At 40.3% G+C, this 24,873-nt stretch overlaps 1 protein-coding gene and 1 long non-coding RNA gene across 5 annotated transcripts in view; one reads left to right on the top strand and one right to left on the bottom strand.

The window, feature by feature from the left end:
• The window catches only part of PRKN (parkin RBR E3 ubiquitin protein ligase), a 1,294,051-nt gene that overhangs the window by 553,507 nt on the left and 715,671 nt on the right, over positions 1–24,873 (bottom strand). For all 4 annotated transcript variants that reach the window (XM_032407521.1, XM_032407520.1, XM_032407518.1 and 1 more), the window contains exon 6: positions 9,448–9,563. In XM_032407521.1, coding sequence (XP_032263412.1) covers positions 9,448–9,563 — 116 coding nt within the window. The remainder of the gene's footprint in view (positions 1–9,447; positions 9,564–24,873) is intronic.
• LOC116634359 lies at positions 1,543–13,187 on the top strand. The gene is made up of 3 exons (XR_004299958.1): positions 1,543–3,084; positions 11,770–12,019; positions 12,428–13,187. It is a non-coding gene; the product is annotated as an uncharacterized LOC116634359 (long non-coding RNA).

The raw sequence follows: 24,873 nt of genomic DNA, 5'->3' as shown, positions 1-24,873 counted from the left end.
AATTCGGTCAGATTATCTTGGTGTGCATGTGGGTCTGGCCTGAGCATATATGAAAACAATCCTACACAGTCAGAAAATACCACAAAGAACACTTTCATTCAGCCCGGGAGAAGGAACCAGATCTGGAGACTGGCAAGGGCAGCACCAGGCGTCAGAGTTAGGCTTTGGGAGCTAAGGTCTGGTCATTTCCAGGGTAACAGGTAGGAAGGAGGTGTGGCAGCGGACGTCAGCAGCGAGCTGACCGAGTGTCAAAGAAGAGGGAGTAGGCCAATTAGTGCATGCTCGGCTTAAACTCACACAAATTATTCCATGTATTTTTTCTTTTTAATGCTGTCTCGACCAAGTTTAAAGAATCATTGGAAAGACTTGGCCTTTAAAAAAAGAAGCTGGGGTCCCTGTTTGGGGGAATGACACACTGAGAAAGCCCTCGGGTGTTATCAAACGCTGCCCTGCCTGAGCCAGCCCTTTTCCACCACGCCACTCACTGCCAGCATATATAGCTGTCATCTGTCCGCCCCGCGTCCCATCAGCTGGAAGTACCTAGAACAGTTAACTTGAGTCGTAGATGAGCTCTGCAAATACCTAGTGAGTGAACAGGCTGACTCTTCAGCCCTCCCCAATGTTAGAGGAGGTGCTGAGGATGGTAGACGCCCGCATGAATCGGCTTTGCCCGTGATACCGGTGCTGGAGGGCACATTTCCACACACTAACGTGTGCATGTGACGGTGTGAGGACTGTCACACACGTACACGGAGGAGCCCTCAGTGCTGCGGAAATGTATATCTGGATCTAGAAACCCTGGAGACTTTTTTCCAGCATGCTGCAGATAGAGGAGTGGAGGCCATGCTTTCTTTGACGTGAAATTTGCCAAATGAACAAAAAACAGGAACAACACGTCGTGACCCTTACTTCAATAAATAACTCTGCTTGCACTCCAGGTTATTGAGACTATTGCTTGTTTGGTTGTAACTAACTCTACAAACTGTGGAAGCAACAAGGGGCAAATCTGCAAATACTTATTTCTACAGGTCATGGGAATAAGCAGCTACATCAATGGCGTTTGCAGAGGGAAAGGTAGGTCATGTCATTGCTTACCACTAAGCATGTCCTAGCAGGTAGAAATTTCCCAAGGGTATGAAATCAGCACAAATAATTTGCAGTGGAAATAATTTCTTGCCCTCACCAAATTTATAACCAATTGCTAATTACAAAGATAAAATTGCAACTAAAAACAAATGAACAAGGGGTGCCTTGTTGACCCAGTCAGTTGGGTGTCTGCCTTCGGCTTAGGTCATGATCTCCGGGTCCTGGGATTGAGCCCCACGTCTGGGCTTCCTGCTTATCGGGGAGTCTGCTTCTCAATCTCTCTCTCTCCCTCTGCCCCTCCCCCCTGCTCATGTTCTCTCTCTCAAATAAATTAAAATCTAAAAAAAGAAAAAAAAAACTAAAAACAAATGAACAAGCCACTTACATTTTTCTAAGTAAAATATTGCTAATTAAAAACTATGTGATTATTTATTTCCAATGAAAATGGACCTTAAAAATAATGTGTGGCCATCAACAAAGTTCTAGCAAAGCCACTTGGATGCTTTATGGAGACGGTTGCTTCCTAACCTCCACCATCAGAAAATGAACTGCTTAAAATCCAGACATTTACAACATGCGCGGTTGACCTTAACGGATACAAAATTGGTCCAAGAGGATTTGCAATATTGTCCTACTAGTGTCAGTGGGGGCTGGCGTGCACCCGCAGGGACAGTTAAATGGAAAGGTGAGGCAGATGCATTGCATGCACAAGTATCTGTAACATCTCCAGGACACCCCGCTGATGCAGCCCCTTGCAGTTGAAATCTACAGGGTTCACTGCAGGATATGAAGGTCACTGACTGACATTAAAACTGACACGGCTCATATTTCAAAGTATCAGTGTTGATAAACTATTTCTTCTGTTTTCATAAGTAACTGACCCCTAACGCTATAGCTGAGAAATCTATATCTTAAGGTTAGACTTCAAAATTTGACTTTTCCCCTTACTCCTACTAACACCGTAAAACTCTCCATTGATTTCTGATTAAGTTGTTTCATTCAGTTTTGGAAAATTCTATTAAATTCAGAAGAAGGGTTTTTTTTTTTTTCCCCATTTGTTTATTTGATTTCTAAATTCCAGAATAATTACTAGGGTGTTATATTAGTTACAGGTGTACAATACAGTGATTCAACACTTGTATACTTCACTCCGTGCTCATCATGATACGTGCACTCTTACAGAAGGGGTTTTCTAAAAGGAAAGTGTTCCATAGAAAGAACTTGCTTTCTGTTTGTTGCTCTGCATAAAAGCAAATTTACTTTAATTCAAATCAGTAAATATTTATTGAAATCTCTTTGACGCAAAGGCTCGTGGGGGACATGCAGCATTAGCATGTCTGTGCATCGGCCAAGCTTGGACCGTGTCCTTGTGTTGCCTGCACCGCAGAAGGCAGATGGGCTTGTATAGAGCTCAGATGTTTCAGCTCTTACTGGTTTTCCAACTGTCTTTGTATCTCACATTACTGCTAATATTTTCCTTTTCATATGCAAAGCTACCTTCCAGCCCTAGCAGACAGCCCTGCCTTTTACTCCACAGAGGAAACCCAGACCTGCAGGGGGTCAGGTGTGATGAGACACAGCACCAACTCCAGGGACCTCACGTACAGGCTGATTCAACTCCCTCCTTGTGGTGTGACCAGATGTAATTTTTCCAATGTCCTAGCCTCAATTTCTTCATCTATAAGACAGATATTCGAATAATTTGAAATAAATTTAGTGAAAGAATTATAGGTAATTAAGCACTACCTTCCTTTTCATTTCAAAGAGCCAATGTAATTTCTTGTATGAGAGACTTCACCTATAGGAAGAACTCTCCATCCTGGAAGGGTTTATAGCAGTTCTCTCTTAAGAGTGTGCCACACACCCTCTTTCAGGAAAGAAATCACTCCCAGCATACGCACAGAGAGCTAACTCCCGTGAGGTCTGGGGCACAGTGTGAAGTAGCCTGCTTCAAACTAGAAGATGTATCTTTGAAGTTCCCTGTTTCATCTTAAAAAGGTAAAAGATATTCCATGCTACTCTATAACAGGCTCCTGTTTATTATGAAATAAATGTGCTATTCTGACTTACCTTTCTCTGTAATGCTATGTAAAACAGACGTTCTGAGATTCTCCCCTACTTATACGAAACTATCTTTTGTTCCTGGCATGTTACATTACCTAGAGTATACAAGCTATTTCTCTAATAAGAGAAATAAATACATCTGTCGGCACAAAGAAGGTCTCTAGAGCTATGACGCACACACACACAAAATCCAACACTTTTTCCATTACAGAACTAAAGCCATTTACTGAAAGAGGCCATGTTAAAGATTTCAGTTAAATTATATGTGGCTATATCTGGAGTCTCTGAAGATGCTCTTCAGACCCCGATGAATGTATAAAACCATCAGTTCCCATCTAATGCCAAAATGTCAAGAAACGGTTAAGTTGATAAAATGTAACTGTTAAGCAATGTCTTGAAATTGGACAGAAAAAGAACTTGTATATTAATTCTAAATCACAGCATAAATGCCAAATATAACTAAAATTAAAGTGTGAATTGAGAGGAGAAGCCTAAGACATAACAAATGTATTCAAAGGAAAGTAACTAAGATCCCCATTTTTTAAAACCTCTGTTAAATGAATGAATGCATACTAAAATACTGCCAAATAATAGTTAAATCACTCTCCCTCAGGATACCAAGAGCAAGTACAAATGGACTTTGAGATAAATCTTTACTAATCTCCAAACCCAAGTAAATCTTTTAAGTCTGCAATCCCAAGGCAGCATTACTTCAATAGGCTGAATGAATTTTAAGACAAATTTGAAAGCAAGAAAATTATAAAAATACATTTATATCAAACAACGACATCAAAAACATAAGTCTTTACTGGAAAAGTTGAGGAAAATTATAAGGTAGTACCAGTTCTTAGATTTAATGTCCTACTAGGAGCTGAGATTTAAAACCTGTTTCTAGAAAGTTAAATCTTGGCCGTGCAAACATGGTTATTTTTTTTAGTTTGTCTTCAGCTTTGTAAACTGAAGAACGGCGGATAAAGGTGGAAAAACGTGCAGGAATTCACTAGGCAGCCTCAGAAGGAGCAAAGCAGAAGGGTGGGGATGATTTCTTTCTTTTTGCCAAATGGTATCACACTAATAATTTCTGTTTTGTAATTTTCAAATTTTACATTTTAAATTTTAAGGATAATATTGCAAAGTAAGATTCAAGAAGCAGAAATACCATTTTCCCCCAGGCGGGGTGTGTTGCAAGATACACATACTGGTCAGGGAAAGCACACAAATCTCACCGTGCCATTGGCCCTGTCATTTTCACAGGGCAGAGACTGCCACTCCTAAGTCGAACTGAGCTATCCAGGAGTGTTCTGAGCCTTTCTGATGGAATTTCTATTGGAAATACATAACAAAATCATGATGTAAGTGATGAATCACTAAATTCTACACCTGAAACTAATATTACACTGTATGTTCACTAATTGGAATTTATATAAAAACTTGGGGGAAAAAAAGGAAATACATAACAATATCGCCGTTCTGCCTTCAAGTGCTGTACTTTCTGTTCTTGGCTCAAGTTTTTGGTTGTTTTTTGTTTTTTGGGTTTGTCTTTTTTTTTCTTTTTGTTCAGTTCACTGCTTTTAGTTCATAAACGTAAGACTATCAACTGATAACCTTGAGTGGCTGCAGATCAACTCACTACTGTGGGTAGAGGGGACCGCATGGCTGGATGGCAGATGGGAATCTGCTGGTTCATGTAAAACCTCAGGCTACTGTGGTTCTCAAATAGCTCACTTCTCTAAGAGAGGGGAAAATATTTTATTATTTTTATTTTTATTTTATTTATTTGACAGAGAGAGAGAGAGAGAGCGTGAGCGCAGGAGCGGGGGGGGGGGGGCAGAGGGAGAGGGAGAGGCAGACTGCCTGCTGAGCAGGGAGTCTGATCCCAGGACCTCGGGATCATGACCTGAGCCGAAGGCTGATGCGTAGCTGACTGAGCCCCCCAGGTGCCCCAAGAGAGGGGAAAAATATTTTATATACAAGGTAAACTCGAAAGACACAAACCACGTACCTGAATAAAATTTTAAGCCTAATGTCTGGAAATGAATAACACCTCTACGTTAGACATAGACTTTACATACTATAACCACAAACGTGGGCTGTGGAAATGAGTGTCACTGAAGACCTCATCTTTTATTTCTGCATTTGTCAGCAGGCAGGACCACAAACAAGTGTTTTCTCAAATGATACGATCGATTTATAAGCTGTGAGCAAGCACTGTTCCTACCTCTTGCAAGCTTTTAAAACCAGCCGGAGCCTTATAGATGACCTACTGCAATTCTCAGACTTTATAAGGAACCTGAAGGCCTAAGAGATTGTGTTATTTTCCTAAAGTCAAAAAGTTAGCTTAGTGGTGTTGGAGACCCTTGAATATGTTATTAGACACTTATTAAGAATGTAGATGAAAGAGATATTAATCTCTTTGTATACAAAATCGTATGTTTGTAAAGTACAACAATAAATAAAATTTCTACTTTGCAACCAATTTTCTACAATCTCTTTTAGAGGACAGAAACAGAATGAATACTTCCTAACTCATTCTATGAGGCCAAAATTACCTTAATGCTAAAACCAGACAAAGACAATACAAGAAAACTACAGACACATACCTCTCATGAGCACAGATGCAAATATCCTCAACAAAATATTTGCGAATCAAATACAGAAAAGCTTAAAAAGAATTATATACAATAGTCAAGAGGGACTGAACCCATGTATAAAGAGCTGATTCAACACTCAAATAAATTAATATAATCCATCATAGACTAAAACAGGCTAAACACCAGACTAAGAGAGAAAAATCACATGATAATATCAGTAGACACAGAAAAAGGTATTCAACAAAATCCAACACCCCCATTCATGATAAAAACTGTCAGAAAACTAGGAAAGAAACCTGAAGCTTTCCCACTAAGATAAGGTACAAGGCAAGTGGGTCCTTTCTGGACCACTCCTTTTCAACATCACACCTGATGGCTTTGCTAATGCAAACAAGCAAGAAAAAGAAATAAAGGGATACGGATAGGGAAGAAAGACATGAAACTGCGTGTGTTCACAGATGACATAATAATCTATGCAGATAACCTGAAAGAACCCACAGATTAATTCCTGAAATAATAAGCGGTCACAGCAAGGTTGCAGGATACCAGATTAATATGCAAAAGTCAATCACTTTCCCATATGCCAATGACCAACAAGTGCAATTGAAATTAATCCTCTGGTTTTAATCTGTTATGTAGTTAATGATGCCTAATTTGACTAATGATGGATGATTAGGGTACATACAAAAATAAATAAAACAAACATAACATATAAATAGATACCCCAATTTGTTTTTCAATTCTGTAATTAAATAACTTGATTTATCTCCAGAAAGATGTGATATTTCAAAACCCAAACCAAAGAAATACATTGAAACATACATTCACAGGTCAGAAAACCTTATATTAATAAAGGACACACTGATATTTAAGTGAATGAGAAAGTAACTGCAGAGTCAATCTTTTTTTTTTTTTTTCAGATTCTTCCTAAAGCTTTCATACTGAGAAAGTCCTACATTTTACTCTCACAATAGAAAATGCAAATAAAAAAAAAAAAAAAAAAAAAATGCAAATAAGTTAGAAATGCTCGAACTTGCCAATAAAAATTAAAAAAAAACAACAAATATTAATGACAAAATTAATGTCCTTTAGCAAATAAGCAAAAACTAAAACTATGAACATAATACTGGAAAAGATGAAGCCGGGAACCCTCTGATAGGCACTCATGGTCTAAAATGGAAATAAACTTGGTGATATGCATCAAGAACCTTAAACATGTCCATTAACACTGACCTTCTGTTACCATTTCTAAGACACTATTCTTAGATTCAAAACAAGCAGTCGATGATTTTTGGAAAGGGATATAGATTTAAGGGTTACTTAATTTAATATTTTTAATTAGAAATAATTCAAATCACCAGCAATAGGGAAATGATTAGAGTATTCCCAAATGATGAAATCCTAGGTAACTATTTAAAACAAAACAAAACAAAATTTGTTTTCATAGGATATATCATAGCAGGGAAAATTTCTCATGATGCAATGTGAAGTGGAAAAAGCCAGATAGAAAACTATATATACAATATGATTACATTTCGCACATGCCCCCCTCCCCCATGTATACATACAAATATTTAGGCAAACTCAAGATGCTGGAAAGAATTAAACCAAAATCTTACTAACCATGAGGGTAAAAACATTCTAACATTTTTTTTTTTTTTTTAAGTTTTTGTGAGTGAATCACTTCTAAATTAGAAAAGAAAGCATTTGCAGGAAAAAAAAAAAAAGAAACCACAACAATCAGCAAAGTACAACATAAAGTATTGGTGTGTCTTATGCAGGTTTTTATGAAATCTCTGTGTATGAATCCTTCACTGTAAGAGGAAAGGGCCTCTTCCTTTATTTTATACACAGACTATTCCTCTGCTGCCTTATATACGAAGGGACCTCATTCAGTCAAGTGGTTGGTTCTACACACACACTTAAATCTAATTGAATTCAATAGCTTCTATTTATAAAATTTCCTCAAAATAGAGGAAAAATTTTATTGCAACAGACAATATTACTTCTCCAGCAATCATCCCCCTGTGCATCTGGGAAGTGGCTTGTTCCTCTGGGTGGATGTTGTGAGTTACTCATACGAAGGCGATAGCTTAGCAGCGGGAAGCATGGAGAGCAATGCTCGGGGTAAGACAGTACGATCAATACTACGTATCTTAACGCCATCTTTACCAACTCTAATGGAAGGTTTTTAAACATTGGCTGGCAGGCTGCATTCTGACTCAGAGAAAAACTCCTTTCTCCTATGAAAAACTGAGACGGGATTTTAATTCCTCAGTGCTTGCAGACCTGTCGAGCTCTCGGTTTCAGGACTCCCCAGCTCCTTTCCTGAAATACCAGACAAATCAGCTGTTCTTGCGAGTTGAAAACATTAGCTCGTTGCAATCATTCACCTTACGGGGGGATGTTGGAAAGCTGCATTTTAGGCAATATTGTGGTGTTCCCTATCACAGCAGGAACTGAAAATCCAGCAGCAAAAAAAAAAAAAAAAAAAAAAGAGTCTCATTTTTATCCCTTCTTGAATACAAGTTTGTCTAACAGATGCTGTTGAGGATTTTAGGCTTCTATTTGTCATTATTTTTATTTAAATTTATTAAAGGATAGAAGTGTTATGTTAGGAGTGTTAATAGTACCCACTAACCACGAAATCACAAAGCTTAAGGTAACTTTAAAAGGCCACCTAACACTCTCCCAAGACCAGAGAGAGACAACACTGAAATGCTGAGGGTATTTATCTGTCTTTGTTTAAAAGTCTGGAACAAGGAGGATTCTTTGACTTTATTCATCAATTCACTTTGGCATTTCACTAAAAGTTCTTCTTGATATCAGGGCTAGGATCCCTCTATTGCAATTTGAGCTTCTAGCCAACCTCAGAGAATGTGGAATAAAGCTATTTTCTGTTCATCTGAATAAAGTAAGGAGTTCTACTCTCAGCCATCAACTCTGAAGATTCAATAGGCTCAGGTTTTTCTACTTGGTCTTTGCCTCCCAGCCTGAAATTCAAATCTAGTCCTTATCCCTGGTTTTCCTAACACAGTGTCTGCACATTTTCTTTCTTCTACTGAGATTAGACATAACCAGGTCCCAAACTAGCTACATGCTTTTATTTTGGGCGTGTGAATATGTGTGAAGCCCCAATATAAACACTGGGCAAGATATGGAAGAACTGAAGTGTGTGGAAAAGACATTTTAATAAAATGTTGGGGTGCCCAGCTGGCTCAGTCAGTAGAGCATGCGACTCTCGATCTTGGGATTGTGAGCTCGAGCCCCACGTTGGGTGTAGAGATGGCTTAAAATAAAATGTTATGGATCATCTATTCCAAGAATGAATGGTGCTCATAAATTGTTATGGTGTTCCTAACACTTATTTTTTAAGATTACACTACTTGTAGACATAAGTCATCTCACTTATATCTTTAGCATACTATTTGGCCACTGACCACATTAAGGATTTGGCACTTTAAAAAGTTTGATTATAGTGAAATATACCCACATTGGGTGAACGGCATCGAAGCTTTGACCATGGACCACACTAAGGATTTGGCACTTTAAATAATTTGATCATATTGAAACACACCCACATTGCATGGATGGCGTCGAAGCAAAGCAGACACTCCTCGAGAAAGAGAAACCGCTGAGGAGGTTCCCAGGAGAGGCCACCACCGGAAAGCAACCTGTGGAGGGTGACGGTGCTTCCGAGCCTTACCTGACGTCGGTACACGTTACGCAGGTGACGTCTCGACTGTTCGTCGTAATCAGGTTCAAAGCTACTGACGTTTCCTTGTCGGAGGTTGGGTGTGCTCCACATTTAAAGAAGAATTCCTAAAAGAATGAGAACTCTGTGAGAAGTCTCAGGCATGGAGCTCAGCTGGCCATTTCCCATCTCCAAACATTTTCACAGTGAACAATCTCTTTGGGCAAGAGAGGAAATCTATTAGTAGGTATGAGTTAGAAATGAGTCCACATAAAATCTTTGGAGGGAAACTAATACCCTCATGCCAAACTAGTCCGCAATCCCCTTGTTAGGAGGGTCCAAGTGTCTCTGCTCATCTTCCTTTGCTCTTTCAGCTCTGGAGCTGGGGAAATGCTCTGTGACTCTGGTTTAGCGATGCCCTTCCATGATAAGTGAGTCTAGTAGAATAGCAGAGTGTCAGTGCAGGAGGAAGCCTGAAACAGTATCTCACAAATGAGGAAAGGGAGACACTGAGCCATGAAATGATTTGCCCAAAGTCAAACAATCAGAGGTGAAGGCAGGAAGTAACCAGACTTTCTAAGGGGAAACCCAGAGCTTTTTCCATGGCCTGCCACACAATCGGTCAGTTAGCAGCAAGGATGTGATACAGAGTAAAGAATCGAGGGAACACTCCTATGAATAAGCAAGTTCGAACACGGAGACTTACACAGTAGCAGAGTGTGACTCCCCAGACGCTTCCCGCACCATTTTCTGCCTCTGTAGAGGGTCCCAGAATTCCCTGGGAGACTCGGACCCTGCCCCCCACGCTAAGCAGCGGGGAATGTTCTACACCTGTGCTTATCTCCTTAATTGGCTTCGCCAGCCTTGTCCTGCACACTTAGCTTTTCACGTAGGTCACATTCTTTTGATTGCTTATATTCTCCCTTCTCAACCCAAATCTTCTTTTTATTTTTCTTCATTTCTTCCCCTTGTTATTTCTCCATTTGTTCACACACCCCTTTACCCTTGGTACATTAAGGAGCTCGGCACAGTAATTGCTCTGCCTCTTGCCTGACAGTCTTTCCACCTTCCACGATCACCACATCCATGAAGTGAAGTTCTCTGCTGCGGCAAAAATCCAGCACAAGTTTATCACTGGACAGCAGAAGAGCACTTGCACACCACACCTCCATTCGGGTATAACTACCTGGAATGTGGACAGTAGTTCCCCTGGAAACACTAGACTCAACCTTTTATTACAGCTCCAGATATTAGTTTCTGGCTTTGTGGGACTTTGTGGGTCCTTGTTGAACTTTTCAATCTGCATGGTAGCCTGAGAGCACCCACAGACGATATGCAGATGGACACCTATGACTGTGTCCTAACACAACTTTATTTATAAAAACATTTGGAAAATGGGATTTTGTCCAAAGGCCATCATTAATGGTCCACCCCTGATATAGACTCTGAAGTATTATGGAATCCCTTTTTCATATCTGTATCTTAACAGTGCCCTGCAGAGAAGAGGCATTAGATATATTTTCTTAAATGAAAACATCAGTAGGTTTGTTCAACAAATTCTACCATCATCCCTTTATACATCTGACAGCACTACCCTTCATTTATTCTTTCCCTACTTATAACCCAACTCACCTCATTCTCCTCTGACCTGAGATACAATGAGTAACACCTGTGGCTCTCAAACACCTGATGCACCAGAATCACCTGGTGGAGGGGGGAGGGTGTTACGCTAGACGTTGCTGGGCCCCACACCAGGGTTTTCTAATTCAGTAGTACCGAAGTAGGGCCCATGATTTGCATTTCTACCATGCTGGCAGGTGATGCTTTTACTGCTGCCCTGGGAACCACACATTTGAGACCCGTCGAGTTACAATGACACTGGTGGTAAAGAGAGTAACTCTGTTTATTCTCTCCGAAGACGACAGCTGTAACATGCCTCTATTGTCGCATCTGAAAATGACGCCATGTCTCAGGTGACAGGTGTTACTCTCCAAACATCTGAAGTGTGCCACTGTACAGAGAAGTGTCCCCAAGCCAGCTGTTTGGAGCCCAGGCTGTCCTTATTTGCAAGTGTCCTACCGACCCCGGGTGGTGTACCTGTTAGCCAGAGCCTCTCCTGCCTGCAGCAAGTGGCATACAAGCCGTCCTCCTGCAGTCCCCAGCCCCACAGATGAGGGTGTGACAGCAGGCTCGCTGTAATAGACAGGGTGGCCGGCGCTTCTGATGAACGCCTGTTTAGGTGTGTCCATGCGTCATGCCTATGAGCCCTGGTCTTTCCCTGGAGTGGCATGGAAATCCTACTGATGGCTTTCTTCTCTTTTTCTTTTTTACCAGAGAATGCTACCCTCTTCATACAACCTTTTGAAATTTTACAAATCCTTCAAAGGCCAGTTCAAGGATGTTAAGAAAAAGATTTAGAGCAATTCCTGACTGCCAAAACAAAAAGCGTGGAAGACAGGATGGACCCTTATGAAATACACTGAGCTAGCGGCTGTGACTGTTTTCTGCAGACGTGGAAGAAATCCCACTCGTAACATGAAGTTAAGTCTTCCAAAACAGCTGAGCTGGCGGGGCTATTGAGAAGGTATTTCACAAGCAGATAAATAGATAGTATTTCTATTTTTTCTTAGCTTGCAAAAAACTGCTGGTAGATGTTCAGCTAACAAATCACAAACTGTTCTAATACCAGATAAAATCCAGCCAGATAAAAGCCCAAATCCTTTTTACTGGGGGGGAATGGATGTTTATTGATAATAGTATAAAAAGTTACAGATATTTGGAAAATTCCAGTATTTCACGTGGGCTGATAAAACTAAAATACAAATTATCAACTCTATATATTAAACATAAATGTCCCATCAGTGAATTTCAACACTTTCTCCACCAATTTTTACGAAAGGAGGTTCTTGTGTAGTGCTAGAGTAATTGGCAAGACCGGGGGAGGGTCTGAGACTTCACCCTGCTTGCAAGCTCACACGTTAGCATGCCACAGTCTTGCAGTTGCTGGCAGAAGACACAAGACTCCTGGGTCAGAGACAAAGGACTGCGTGACTCGGAGCTCAGGCAGAAAGAAGTATGGACATGATGACCATGTCAGTTCCCCTGCTCCCCAACAACTATGGGATGAAGTGGATGAAAAGCAAGGTGCTACAAGTAAGTGGTTCTGAACTACATACAGGTGAGGACCCTGAGCTTAGGGAACCCAGATCTTTAATAAGGAGCTGCAAGCAAACCTTCCTTTTGTCCTGAAGGGCGATACTGTCTTCACTATAATGGATAATAAACAGATCTCTCTGTGACCTCCTTGAAAAGATCATCCAGAACAAGAGGGTAGTAGGCGCCTCCCTCACAACGTGCAGAAACACAAGAGAACCCTGGAGAACTGTCTCCCTATAGCAGTGACACCTTTTCTGACTAATCACTAGTGTGATCCGGTCATTTCCTGTCCTATGCCATCAGTGGGCTAAGATGTTGGTAGTCTTTTGATACTTCCATTCTGCATGCAAAATACACAAACAATAAAGCAAAGCAAAACAGAAGAACCTTTAAAAGAATTCTACCTTGGGTAGGACATCTGTCAATCCTAGTGAAAGGAATCCTAGCTCCCTTAAATGTGGGTGAAGAAAGATTCTCTTAGGGGCCCACCCCATCTTTTACAAATGCTAGCTCAAGATAAATCAGCTACAAAAATAGAGACACAAACCAAACCAAAACAAAACAAAACAAAAACAAGTCCTGTAAAATTAAATGAATTCTTCTACCTAACCAGGAACTATAGTTCCCATGGGCTGGCTCTTTTCATTTGGATCCTTATACTCAATTCTGGGAAGCCATAATTAATTAGCTATAGAGTTAAAAGGTATGACAGTAATTGGCCAGTTTTTTTTTTTTCAATGATAGTATAAACTATTTAATAAATGGACCCAGAATAAGACTTTGAAAATGAGCTTGGCTTTATATTGCAACCATGTTAAATGCGATATAAGTGTTTTCCACTATCCAGCAGAGTTATATTCTTTAAGTTCATAGAAACATACTCACGTTTTTACCATTTCTATAGACAAGGCTATGATTCTTTCCTTCTGCTCTTACTGAATTATATTTTATCACAACTCACCTGTCTTTCATTTTAGACTATAGAGGCCTGACCCTCTAACCAAATCAGACCCATAAAAACCAAAAGTATACACCAAGGGAAGACCTGTGAACATTTCAGTTCAGCTGTTGGTGGCATTCCCAGAAGCCACCCTCCTCTTCACTCCACTCTGCCACCTGACTTCTGACTCAGACCAGTGTCTCTCACAAAGAAGGAAATAACAGTAGGTATGGAAATGAATAAATAAGGCAGCAAAATCTGAAAATAAATTCATACCAAGAACCCAGTTGTATAAGAACTTATAGGATCGGAAGCTGATTAGTCAACTCCAAACACAAATTAATGTGTTCCAAATTTCTGACAACTATTGTCCGGAAAGCCTCACATATCCCAACCACAAGCTAGTTCCACAAATCTGAAGAAACAGCAATGAGACCGGTCTTCTTCTTTGTTCATGAACCTTCTAGCAGCTTTCATTGAACTTCCCAAAGTTAATGGTGTTTATAGATACTGCTTCACCATCATATGTTTCCCAATTAAAATATTGTGTTTGTCTTTACAAAGCGTTAAATTTGAGTTAGTCTCCAAATCTTTCTCAGTTAATATGCCCCAAAGGAAGCACATCTTTCTCTTGATAAAATAAAAGGATCACACAGTTTCCACTAGAAGGTTGCAATAAATCTGTGGTTTGTACTGAACAAGTAACTGGCCATGTGCATGGGTCAGAGTCAAGTCAGGGAAACGGGGCTCATGCCCAGTAGCTCGGCTGCGGGAATTTGATGCTGAGATCAAGTTACAAAGGTGGGGGAAGCACCACAGGGTAGGAAGCTGCCCTGAGCTCAGCAGCGCTGGGGCTCTGTGGGAGGACAGAGGGAGGAGGTGGCTAGCTGCTGGAAGCTGGGAGCAGGAGAGAGAGGCTGCCACTGCCAGAAATGCTTCTTTAAAAAAAAATTTTTTTTTAATGATTTTATTTATTTATTTGACACACACAGAGAGCGCATGTGAGAGAACATAAGCAGGGGGAACGGCAGAGGGAGACAGAGAAGGAGGCTCCCTGCAGGGCTCGATCCCAGGACCCTGGGATTGTGACCTGAGCCAAAGGCAGATGCTTAACTGACTGAGCCCCCCGGTGCCCCCAGAAATGGTTCTTGAAGAGAAAGCAAAAAACATTCTGGCTTCTGCCTTCTCTCTGAACTCCCAGCTCCCAGCAGGCCTCCCCTGGGCAAAGCCAGCCTGAAGCAAGAAGAGGGAATCTGGGAGCTGGTGTTTGCCGTGGCCAGCCCAACAGCCCAATACACTACACAGAGAGGGGAAGGGCAGGGGATTCTGGAAGCAAGCAGCAGGTGACTGGTCTGTCCAGTCCAAATTCTTCCATTTTCACTTTGTCAGTGGTGGCACATTCTAATCAGCCTCAATAAGAGAAACAAAGATACATTCATATATGGTTATGTAAAGTGTATTAAATAAATGTACCCAAATATTTATTACCTTTGTATATTGAGTTTAAACTCAAATAGACCTGTTAAAAGATTAAATTTTCAAAGAAGAAAATTTGAGGTCTTCACATTTACCAAGTTACAACAGACAACCTGTCACTTAGAATCAGTCTAAAGGTGTCTCACAGCCCTAAAACTTCTGTCAATAGCCAGCAACAAACAGATATGCCCATTGCAGGCTCTAACAGTTCCTGCATCTAACCACATGGTTAGATGCAGATTCTTTTGTAAGGAACAATTGATAGTTTTAAGTCTTATTATCCATTTAGAAACTTCATTATTCCTGTTAAAATTATAGCTTTAATTTTTCTCTAAGCTAAAACCTGACAAACAGAGCATAATTGCCACACTCTTCACTTGGTACCTAAGGAAAGTCGGTAACTGTTCCCCTTATGACTTGATAGCATTTAGCCTTCATGCTGAAGTACTACACTCACTTTGTGTTACATAAATCCAGAACGTGGTTACATTATTTTGGATACAAAATAACTATGCAACTTGTTAGATCATATACTCCTTATAGACTTTGCTAATTTAACAATGCCAGTCATAACATTAGGTTACACCTAGTTAAACAAATAAAATCTCAAAAGCTAATGAGTCTGTTTTCATGTTCACTAACAAGTTTGTTTTCTCTTAATAAGGTGTTAACAAAGCCTCTAGATGATGTGCAAAGTTTACCAGGAGAAAGAAAATCAGTATACTACCATACAAAGGAAAACTGTGTCAGATCTTTGCCATGAAGGACAATTGCTGCCTGTCCACACCATGACCACTGCCAAAGCCGTAAGGAAGGCTGTATGCTTCCCCCACGGCCCTGCATGGGTTAACAACGAATGCATGCATTATATGCACAGAAACTCACATGCCCTGCAGGTGTGCATGCACATGCCAAGCCCATTCTAAGCAGCAGAGAGAAAGTCTTCAATGTCAAGCCAGCAAGCACATGGCTCTCTAATTTCACCACTGGTCAGGTCCGCAGTATTTCCACTTCCATATCACTACAGCTATTGTTAAATTTCAAAAGTATTTTAGAATTTTTATCTTATTACCAAAGTTTAAAGTGGGTCCATTTCCTGGGCCAATGTATAATAAGTAATATAAATAAAAATGAAATTCTAAAATCCAAAAGGCTCTGAAAACACAGTTTTCTTTTCTTTTCCCCTCTAAATATGCCATTAACTTTTATTTATGGCAAAACCTGACATGCACGGGCATGACATTATTTCTAGTCTGTATTTGCCCAACTTAGTGTGACTGTTCATACTTTTTACTGCAAGATCATTGTTTATTTGTTTGTTTAATGATAAGGTGTAGGTATATGGTCCTCGCGATATTTCAAGAGTTAAAATGTATGAATTATAAGTTTCTCAACTCGAAACACTTCTGACTCCCATGGTAGTAGATAAGCAACTGATTCTACACCTAAAATCGTCTTCAATTCTTACTGATCCTGCAGGACAAACCTTCAAGTACCAGATACCATCCTTTCCTTTAATCAGGGCAATGGTAGTTTGGGCTCAGTCCACATGAACAGTTTAAGCCTGCTTCCGATACCTATATAAATAAACCCATGTGGACTTGCCGTTTCCCAGTGCTACTAGATAGAAACAATGACACAGATTTTAATGCCACATGCCTTCAAGAAGTCTAACTTCAAAATCAAAGCTACCGACAGCACCATGCTTATCTTCCTCTTCCAGCCTGGACTGGGAGTTCTTCCTCGTGCCCGACTGGAAGTTTATTCTATTGTAACATGCTTGGTCATCATGTGCCTTTTATCATTTTAGGAATAAAAGGGCGGTGGGGTTGTTGAACAAGGCATTTCAAACGATTCCTGGTGAGCAAACCAGAAGATCTGAAGTCACTACAGATGCTTATGAAATACATGGGTTTATATAGATGGCTTTGTTCAGACAAGAAAAAAACAAAAACAAAAACAAAAACAGAACAACAAAAAATGGAACTCACAGATACAGAGAACAGACTGGCAGTTACTAGAGGTGGGGGAGGGATGTGATGGCGTGGGGGTGGGGGGTAAAACAGGTGAAGGCAGTCAAATGGTATAAAGTTCCATTTATAAATAAACAAAGCCACTGAAAATGATCCTCCTTCCCACTCCAGGTGATTGGTCAGACATGCTCAGATCCTTGTACCTCCCTTTCTCGTCCCGAGTCTGGGGTGCATAGATGGCCAACTCAGTCAGAACACAACACTCCCCCAGTGCAACCACAGAGAGAGAACCTGTCTGATAATCAAGCCAGTTTTCAGAAGAGAACAGAAACAAGAGACAGAAAGGCAGAGTTCCAGCAATGGCATCCGTGCCCTGGATCCAGCTATACCTGTTTTCCTGGTTATTTAAGTTACTATATCTTCCGTAAGTAATAGCCATGCTTCCAGGGATTTTTTTTCCCCCAATGTTTACTCATTAAAAAAGTTTAAAAAAATAAAAGAAAAGAAGAGAAAAAGAAAGGAAAGGAAAGGAGAGAGAAAAAAGAAAAAAAAGAAAAGAAAAGTGCATTATTTCTTCCTGGCCCAGCCTTGACCAGGGTCTGGAGATTCAAAGGTAAACAAAATCCCTAAAAGAATCCATAAGCCCAGAGGAGAAAGACACTTCAACAAACATTTGCACAAAATAAATTTAAAAAAAAAGTGGTAAATGCCTACAGATGCCTGAGCCATGGGGACGAGAGAAGGATGACCAGCTTATGGGAGAATGCGGTTTTGCTTTTGCTGGGTTTTACAAGGTAAGAGTTTGCCAGGTGGAGAAGGTAGGGGAGTGAGCATGGGAACAACGGTGAGCAAGAACTCATGCTGGGGGTTCATACTTGCTAAGTGCCCGGAGCTTGGGCAGGAGAGCAACGGGAAATCTGCGATTCTTCGTGCATATAAGCATTGATCCCAGCCCATCATACTCAGGCTGGTGCTTTGAAAGCCTGGAAATGTGCTCCTTAGGCAACTCTTCTCTGTCAGTTTCCCTACCAAAAAGGACTGCAGTGTGATACAAAGGATATGCATTATGACTAGTTCTTTGTCACCAACTTTGAAAGATCACCCTTTCAAAACAGGTTTTTGATTGATTAACTTAGCAGGGCATATAAACTTCCAAGACAAATTTCCACATTCTCTTTCAGACTGGAAAACAGAATTTTCTTTTTTCTTTATTATTCTGAGAAGGCTTTCATTCCAAGGGTTGTGCTCTAGATAAGATATCACTGGAGAATTTTGACAGCAAATGCTTTGACTATGGTTGTCAATGTTTCTCAGCTTGTGCAATATTATCTTGCTCTTAGCATCCCTTAAAGGTCCTTGACTCCAACCTTTCTGGAATATAGGGACAGCTGCCCAAGTTGTATTCAATCCGTAGGGGATGGGCTCCCTGAATGTGAGTTGTGAGCCCCTGATGGCCAGAGGACACATCTTTTCATAACATCTAACATTCCCAGGAATGACTGGCTGGTTCAGGAGTATCTGGTTAATGGTTTACACAGTACTGCAGACATTCTTTCTCCAGGTCTGACATACACTTGACTAACTAGCTAGTAGTTGCTCACTTTCCATCACCTTTCAAATAATGTCTGGGAATGTAACTTCCCTCCAACCACAATAGTAGTTACTTATGTGATATCATTGGCTCAGTATACAAGTTGAGTATATCTTCTCCTTAAATTTTGTAGCCTAGCCAGAATATAAAAGACAATATTCATTATTCTGGCTGTTCTTTATTTCCCTTAGAAGTTAAAGGTTTCATAGGCTCTCATAGTGTCAGCTTGCATGGACATTAAGGCATCGCAGCATTTGCTAGTTTCATTATTTAGGCGAAGCTTTCCAGCTTCTGTTCTCAGATAAATAAAATAAGATGTTACAATATTTTGTGATTAACAGAGCATTTCCTTTTGTAACCCCCCACCACTGATTACCCAAGCTGACCTCTAGGAGAGGGCACATAAACGAGTATCTGTTAGCCGGAAATAATTTGCAAGAAACTGCGGGGACAGGTCATAATTTCGAAAATTTACAGTAACTCACCATCCCTGGATGAGTTGTGTTCCCACTAATTTCTAGGCATTCTCTAGAAACTGGCAGTTATTTTACATTTATTTCTAAATGTGAAAAAACAAAAAAAAACAAAAACATATTCTAATCCATAATGGCAAATAATGTGAAAGCACTGTTTAAACCTGTCATTTTCCTGGTTACACATCCTTCAGCTCAAGCACACTGCCCTGAGCAAGGCCTTTGGAGCCTTTCCAATGTCATTGGCCTCACCATCTTTCCCTCTCTCAGCCCTTCCCATTTCAGCCATAAACACCCTTTTCCTGCCCTAAAGGCTGTGCTCTCTCTGTTGCCTTTGATCCCTTACACACAGTTTCTCCCAACATGGACCGTCGTTCTCCTACCTTTCTCACTCACTTTGCCCTGGAAACCCCCAAGGGTCCTTCATGACTCAGCTTACAAGTCATCGGCCCTGAGAGCCTTCCTGATTCCCTAGGACTGGTGAGAGGTATTTCCATGTTACCCCTTGCTCCTATCCTGCTCTGTGCTGACTGCCTGCGAAGCCCTTGTTCTATGACACTGACATCACCTGCTTTTCTAGCAGACTCCTCGGAGGGTAAACAACCTGAAGGCATTTCATCCCACAGGTGGCCCAGGGTTAAGTACACAGCAGGTGTCAGACCTGTCAAAAGACTTGAAGAGTAAGAAAGGAAAGTGGGGGGACTTCTGGGAAGGCAACAGAGTAGGAGAATCCTAAGCTCAACTTGTCCCACAGATACAGCTAGGTAACACCCACATCAATCAATTTAAACAAACAAGAAGAAAAACAAAGAACCTGAAGACTGGCAAAAAGACTCCCCACAGATGAATGTAGAGAAGAGGCCACATTGAAGAGGGTAGGAAGGGTGAAGATGCGGTAGGGACCTGGGGGACTGTCTGCAGGACAGAAGGACACAGCAGGCATGGAGAGGGGAGAGAAACAGACCCCCACTCCAGGCAGCCCACGCACAGGGGACCTGCATGGGGAAGACAGATCACTATAACATTTGGCTTTGAAAACCAGAGGTTTTTCCAGTCAGTGGGACGTAACCCCTAGAACTTTCAAAACCAGTGGGCGTGGCTCCAGGAGAGCTAGGAGACAGCACAAAAAGCAGCCCGGCTGAGATACAGCACAGGAGCAGCAGTCTGAAAAACACCTGGGGTGTATGGGAAGGAGATTTATTTACTAATCTCAGCATGTGCTGGAGGTGCAGGGATCTTTGGGAGACTTCTCTGAGAGCAAAGGAGCACCATTTCCTTCCCCTGCTGACCAGCCTAGACACATGGACACCTGTGGGAATGAGCACAGTGCTAATCCTCTCCAGCTAGCCTGCTAACAGTACGCTCCATCCCACGTGCTTCTGCAGATCTACCCCCTCCAACCCAGCCTGCCTTGGAAGAGTTTTCGAGGGAGCTACAGGTCCCCTCCTGCAGCAGACCACATGGACCCTGCTGGAATCACATGCCCCACCCCCATGGCCTTCTGGGGACCCGCCCCCTCCACTGTGCCTTCTTTTGTGAGAGCCCATCCAAAGCAGAGGTACAAGCCTGGCAGAGTCATAAGCAGCCCCGACAGGGGCCAGCACGACTCCAAAGTGACTTCTACCTCAGGGAGAGGAGAAGATAATCATACAGGCCAGTCCAATTATGTCCCCAGCAGTGGGCTGGCAGCAGACACCAGGTCTGACTACAGGCCCCCTGCCCACCAATGGAAGCTTCTTAAAGGACAACACAAGGAGAGCACCGTGTAGTCTGGTGCTACTGCATCTCTGAAAAATGCCCGGTCTGACTCAACTCAAGCCCAAATCAACCCCAGGCTGGCCAACTAACAACACAGGGACTAAGCCTTTCCCACAAAAGGCAGACAGCTGGACTGAAGGAAAGCATGGGTCAGCCACAACAGCAGGGCACACATGGCAGAGGCGACGCCCCTGAAATGCTAGGTCCCGGTAAACAGAGGATGTTATGCTGCAGGGCACGACAGGACCTCTGCTGCATAAGGGCCACCACATTCCAGAGCAAGAAATGTGGCTATCTTTCCTAAGACACAGAAACAGACTCAGAAAATCAGACAAAATGAGGAGACAGAGGCATATGTTCCAAATGAAAGAGCAGAACAAAATCACAACAAGAGAGCTTAAGCAAAATGGAGATAAGTAATGTGCCTGATAAAAAATTTAAGGTAATGGTCATAAAGATACTCATTGGAATTGAGAAAACAGTGGAGGACCCGTGAGACCTTCAACAAAGAGATAGAAAACATATAAAAGAACCAATCAGAGATGAAGAACTCAATAACTGAAATTTAAAATAAGCTAGATGGAATAAAGAGTAGACTAGAGGAAGCGGAAGAACACATCAGTGACCTGGAGGGCAGAGAAATGGGAAGTAATCAAGCTGAACAAAAGAGAGAAAAAATAACAAATGAAAATGAATAAGGAAGCTCAGCAACACCAGCAAGTATGATAACATTAGCATTATAGAGATCCCAAAAGGAGAAGAGAGAGAAAGGGGGAGCAGAAAATTTATTTGAAGAAATAATAGTTGAAAACTTCCCTAATCTGGGCAAGGAAACAGAAATCCAGATCCAGGAGGCACAGATAACTCCTAACAGAATCAAGACAAGGAGGTCCACATGAAGACACATGGTAATTAAAATGGCAAAAAGTACTGATAAAGAGAGATTTTAAAAAGTATCAAGAGAAAAGAAAACAGTTACATCAAGGGAAAACCCATAAGGCTATCAGCTGATTTTTCAGCAGAAATATTGTAGGCCAGAGGGTAGTGGCAAGATATATTTAAAATGCTGAAAGGAAAACAAACAAACAAAAAACCCTGCAACCAAGAATATATTATCCAGCAAGGGTTTCATTTAGAATATAAGGAGAGAGAAAGAGTTTCCCAGTCAAACAAAGGTAAAGAAATTAATCACCATTAAGCCAGCCCTACAAGAAATGTTAAAGGGGACTCTCTGAGTGGAAAAGAAAAACTGTAAGTAGAAGTGGGAAAAGTAGAAAGCATAAAAGCAGTAAAATTAAGTATATCTATAAAAATCAGTCAAGGGACTCACAAAATAAAAGTATGTAAAGTATGATACCATATGTATAAAATATGGTGGCTGGGGGGAGTCATGAATGGGTTCAAACTTAAGCGACCATGAACTTAATACTGACTGCTATGTGCATAAGATGTTGTAATATAAACCTAAGGGAAACCACAAATCAAAAACTGGTAATAGATATGCAAAAAATAAAGAAAAAGGAAACCAGTATATTAGCAAAGAAAGCCAGCAAACTGTGAGAAGAAAGAGAAGAAATGAACAGAGAAGAACTACAAAAACAACCATAACACAAATAACAAAATGACAATATATACATACCTATCAATAATTACTTTTTTAAACAGTCAAGAGAGGTAGGGTGATGGAATAAAAAAGCAAGACCCATCAATATGCTGCCTACAAGAGACTCATTTTATTTTCATTTTATTATTATTATTATTTTTTCTACAAGACACTCATTTTAGACCTAAAGTCACCTGCAGATTGAAAGTGAAGGGATGGGAAAACATTTATCATAGAAATGGAAGTAAAAAGAAAGCCAGGAGAGTAATACCTGTACGGAACAAAACATACTGTAAAGACAGTAACAAGAGATAAAGAAGGACACTGTGTAATCATAAAGGAAAAATCCAACAAGAAAATAAACAATTTTAAGTATTTATATACCTACCATGGGGGCACCTGAATATATAAAGCAGCTAATAACAAACATAAAGGATGTAATCAATAGTAATAGAACAATAGTAGGGGGACTTCAGCACTCCACTTATACTAATGGATAGATCATCCAAACAGAATATCAACAAGGAAACAGTCATTTTGAATGACACACTGGACCAGATGGATCTAACAGATATATTCAGAACATTCCATTCTAAAACAGTAGAATACACATTCTTTTCAAGTATACATGAAACATCTCCAGAATAGATCACGTTAGGCCATAAAACAAGTCTCAACAAATTCAAAAGAATCGAAGTTATATCATATATTCTTTTTCTGACCACAATGCTGTGAAACTAGAAATCAACTACAAGAAAAAAAATCTGGAAAGAATACAAATACATGAAGGTTAATTAACATGCTACTAAATAATGAATGGCTTAACCAAGAAATCAAAGAGGAAATCAAAAAACACATGGAGACAAATGAAAATGAAAACACAACAGTCCAAAACCTTTGGGATATAGCAAAAGCTGTTCTAAAAGGGAAGTTTATAGCAATATAGGCCTACCTCAAGAAGCAAGAAAAATCTAAAAAAAACCCAACCTAATCTTACACCTAAAGGGGATACAAAAAGAACAAAAAACCCAAAACCCATAAAAGGAGGGAAATAATAAAGATTAGAGCACAAATAAGCAAAATAGAAAATATAAAACAATACAGCAGATCAATGAAACCAGGAGCTGGTTCTTTGAAAAAAATCAACTAAATTGATAAATCTTTAGCCACATTCATCAGAAAAGAGAGAGAGAAGACTCAAATATACAAAGTCAAAAATGGAAGATTAGAAATAACACCAATACCACAGAAATAGGAAGGATTATAAGAGAGTATTATGAAAAATTATATGCCAACAAACTGGACAACAAACCTAGAAGAAATGAAAAAGTTCCTAGAAAAGTTCCTAGAAACATAATCTCCCAAAACCGAATCAAGATAAAATAGAAAATTTGAACAGACTGATTACCAGAAATGAAATCAAATCAATAATCAAAAAACTCATAACAATGTCTAGAACCAGACGGCTTCACAGGTAAATTCTGACAAACTTTTATTTTATTTTATTTTATTTTTATTTTATTTTATATTTAAAAAATTTCATTTATTTAATTGACAGAGAAAGAGAGAGCACAAGCAGGGGGAGGTGCAGGGGGAGAAGCAGACTCCCCGCTGAGCAGCGAGCCCATCAGAACCCTGGGATCATGACCTGAGCCGAAGGCAGACGCTTAACCGACTGAGCTACCCAGGCACCCCTCCACCAAACATTTAAAGAAGACTTACTACCTATTCTCATAGAATGAAGCTTCCAAATTCATTCTATGAGGCCAGCATGACCCTGATACCAAAACCAGATAAAGACACCACAGGAAAGAGAACTATAGGCCAGTATCTCTGATGAACACAGATGCAAGAATCCTCAACAAAATATTAGCATACCAAACCCAACAATACATTTAAAAAAATCATTCACCATTATCAAATAGATTTTATTCTTGGGTTGCCAGGGTGGTACAATATTTGCATATCAATCAACATGATATATCACATCAACAAGAGAAAGGATAAAAACCATATAATCATTTCAACAGATGCAGTACAAAGCATTTGACAAAGTATTACATCCATCATGAAAAAAAACCCTTAACAAAGTAAGTTTAGAGGGAACATACCTAAACATAATAAAGGCCATATGTGAAACACCCACAGCTAACATCATACTCAATGATGAAAAACAGAACTTTTCTCCTAAGGTAAGGAACAAGACAAGGACATCCATTCTCACCATTTTTTTTTTTTTTTCAATGTAGTATTGTAAGTTCTAGCCACAGCAATCAGACAACAAAAAGAAAAGGCATCCAAATGGGTAAGGATACTTAGATAATATGATATAGAGAAAACCCTAAAGATTCCACCAAAATACTACTAGTGCTGATAATTGAACTCAGTAAGGTCACAGGATACAAAATCAATAAACAGAAATCCATTGCATTTCTATAGACTAATAATGAAGTAGCAGAAACAAAAAT

The sequence above is a fragment of the Phoca vitulina genome, unplaced genomic scaffold (genome assembly GCF_004348235.1).
Source record: "Phoca vitulina isolate PV1807 unplaced genomic scaffold, GSC_HSeal_1.0 scaffold9, whole genome shotgun sequence".
NCBI lineage: Eukaryota > Metazoa > Chordata > Mammalia > Carnivora > Phocidae > Phoca > Phoca vitulina.
The sequence above is the reverse complement of the archived record's forward strand: the minus strand, read 5'-3'. Positions and strand labels throughout refer to the sequence as shown.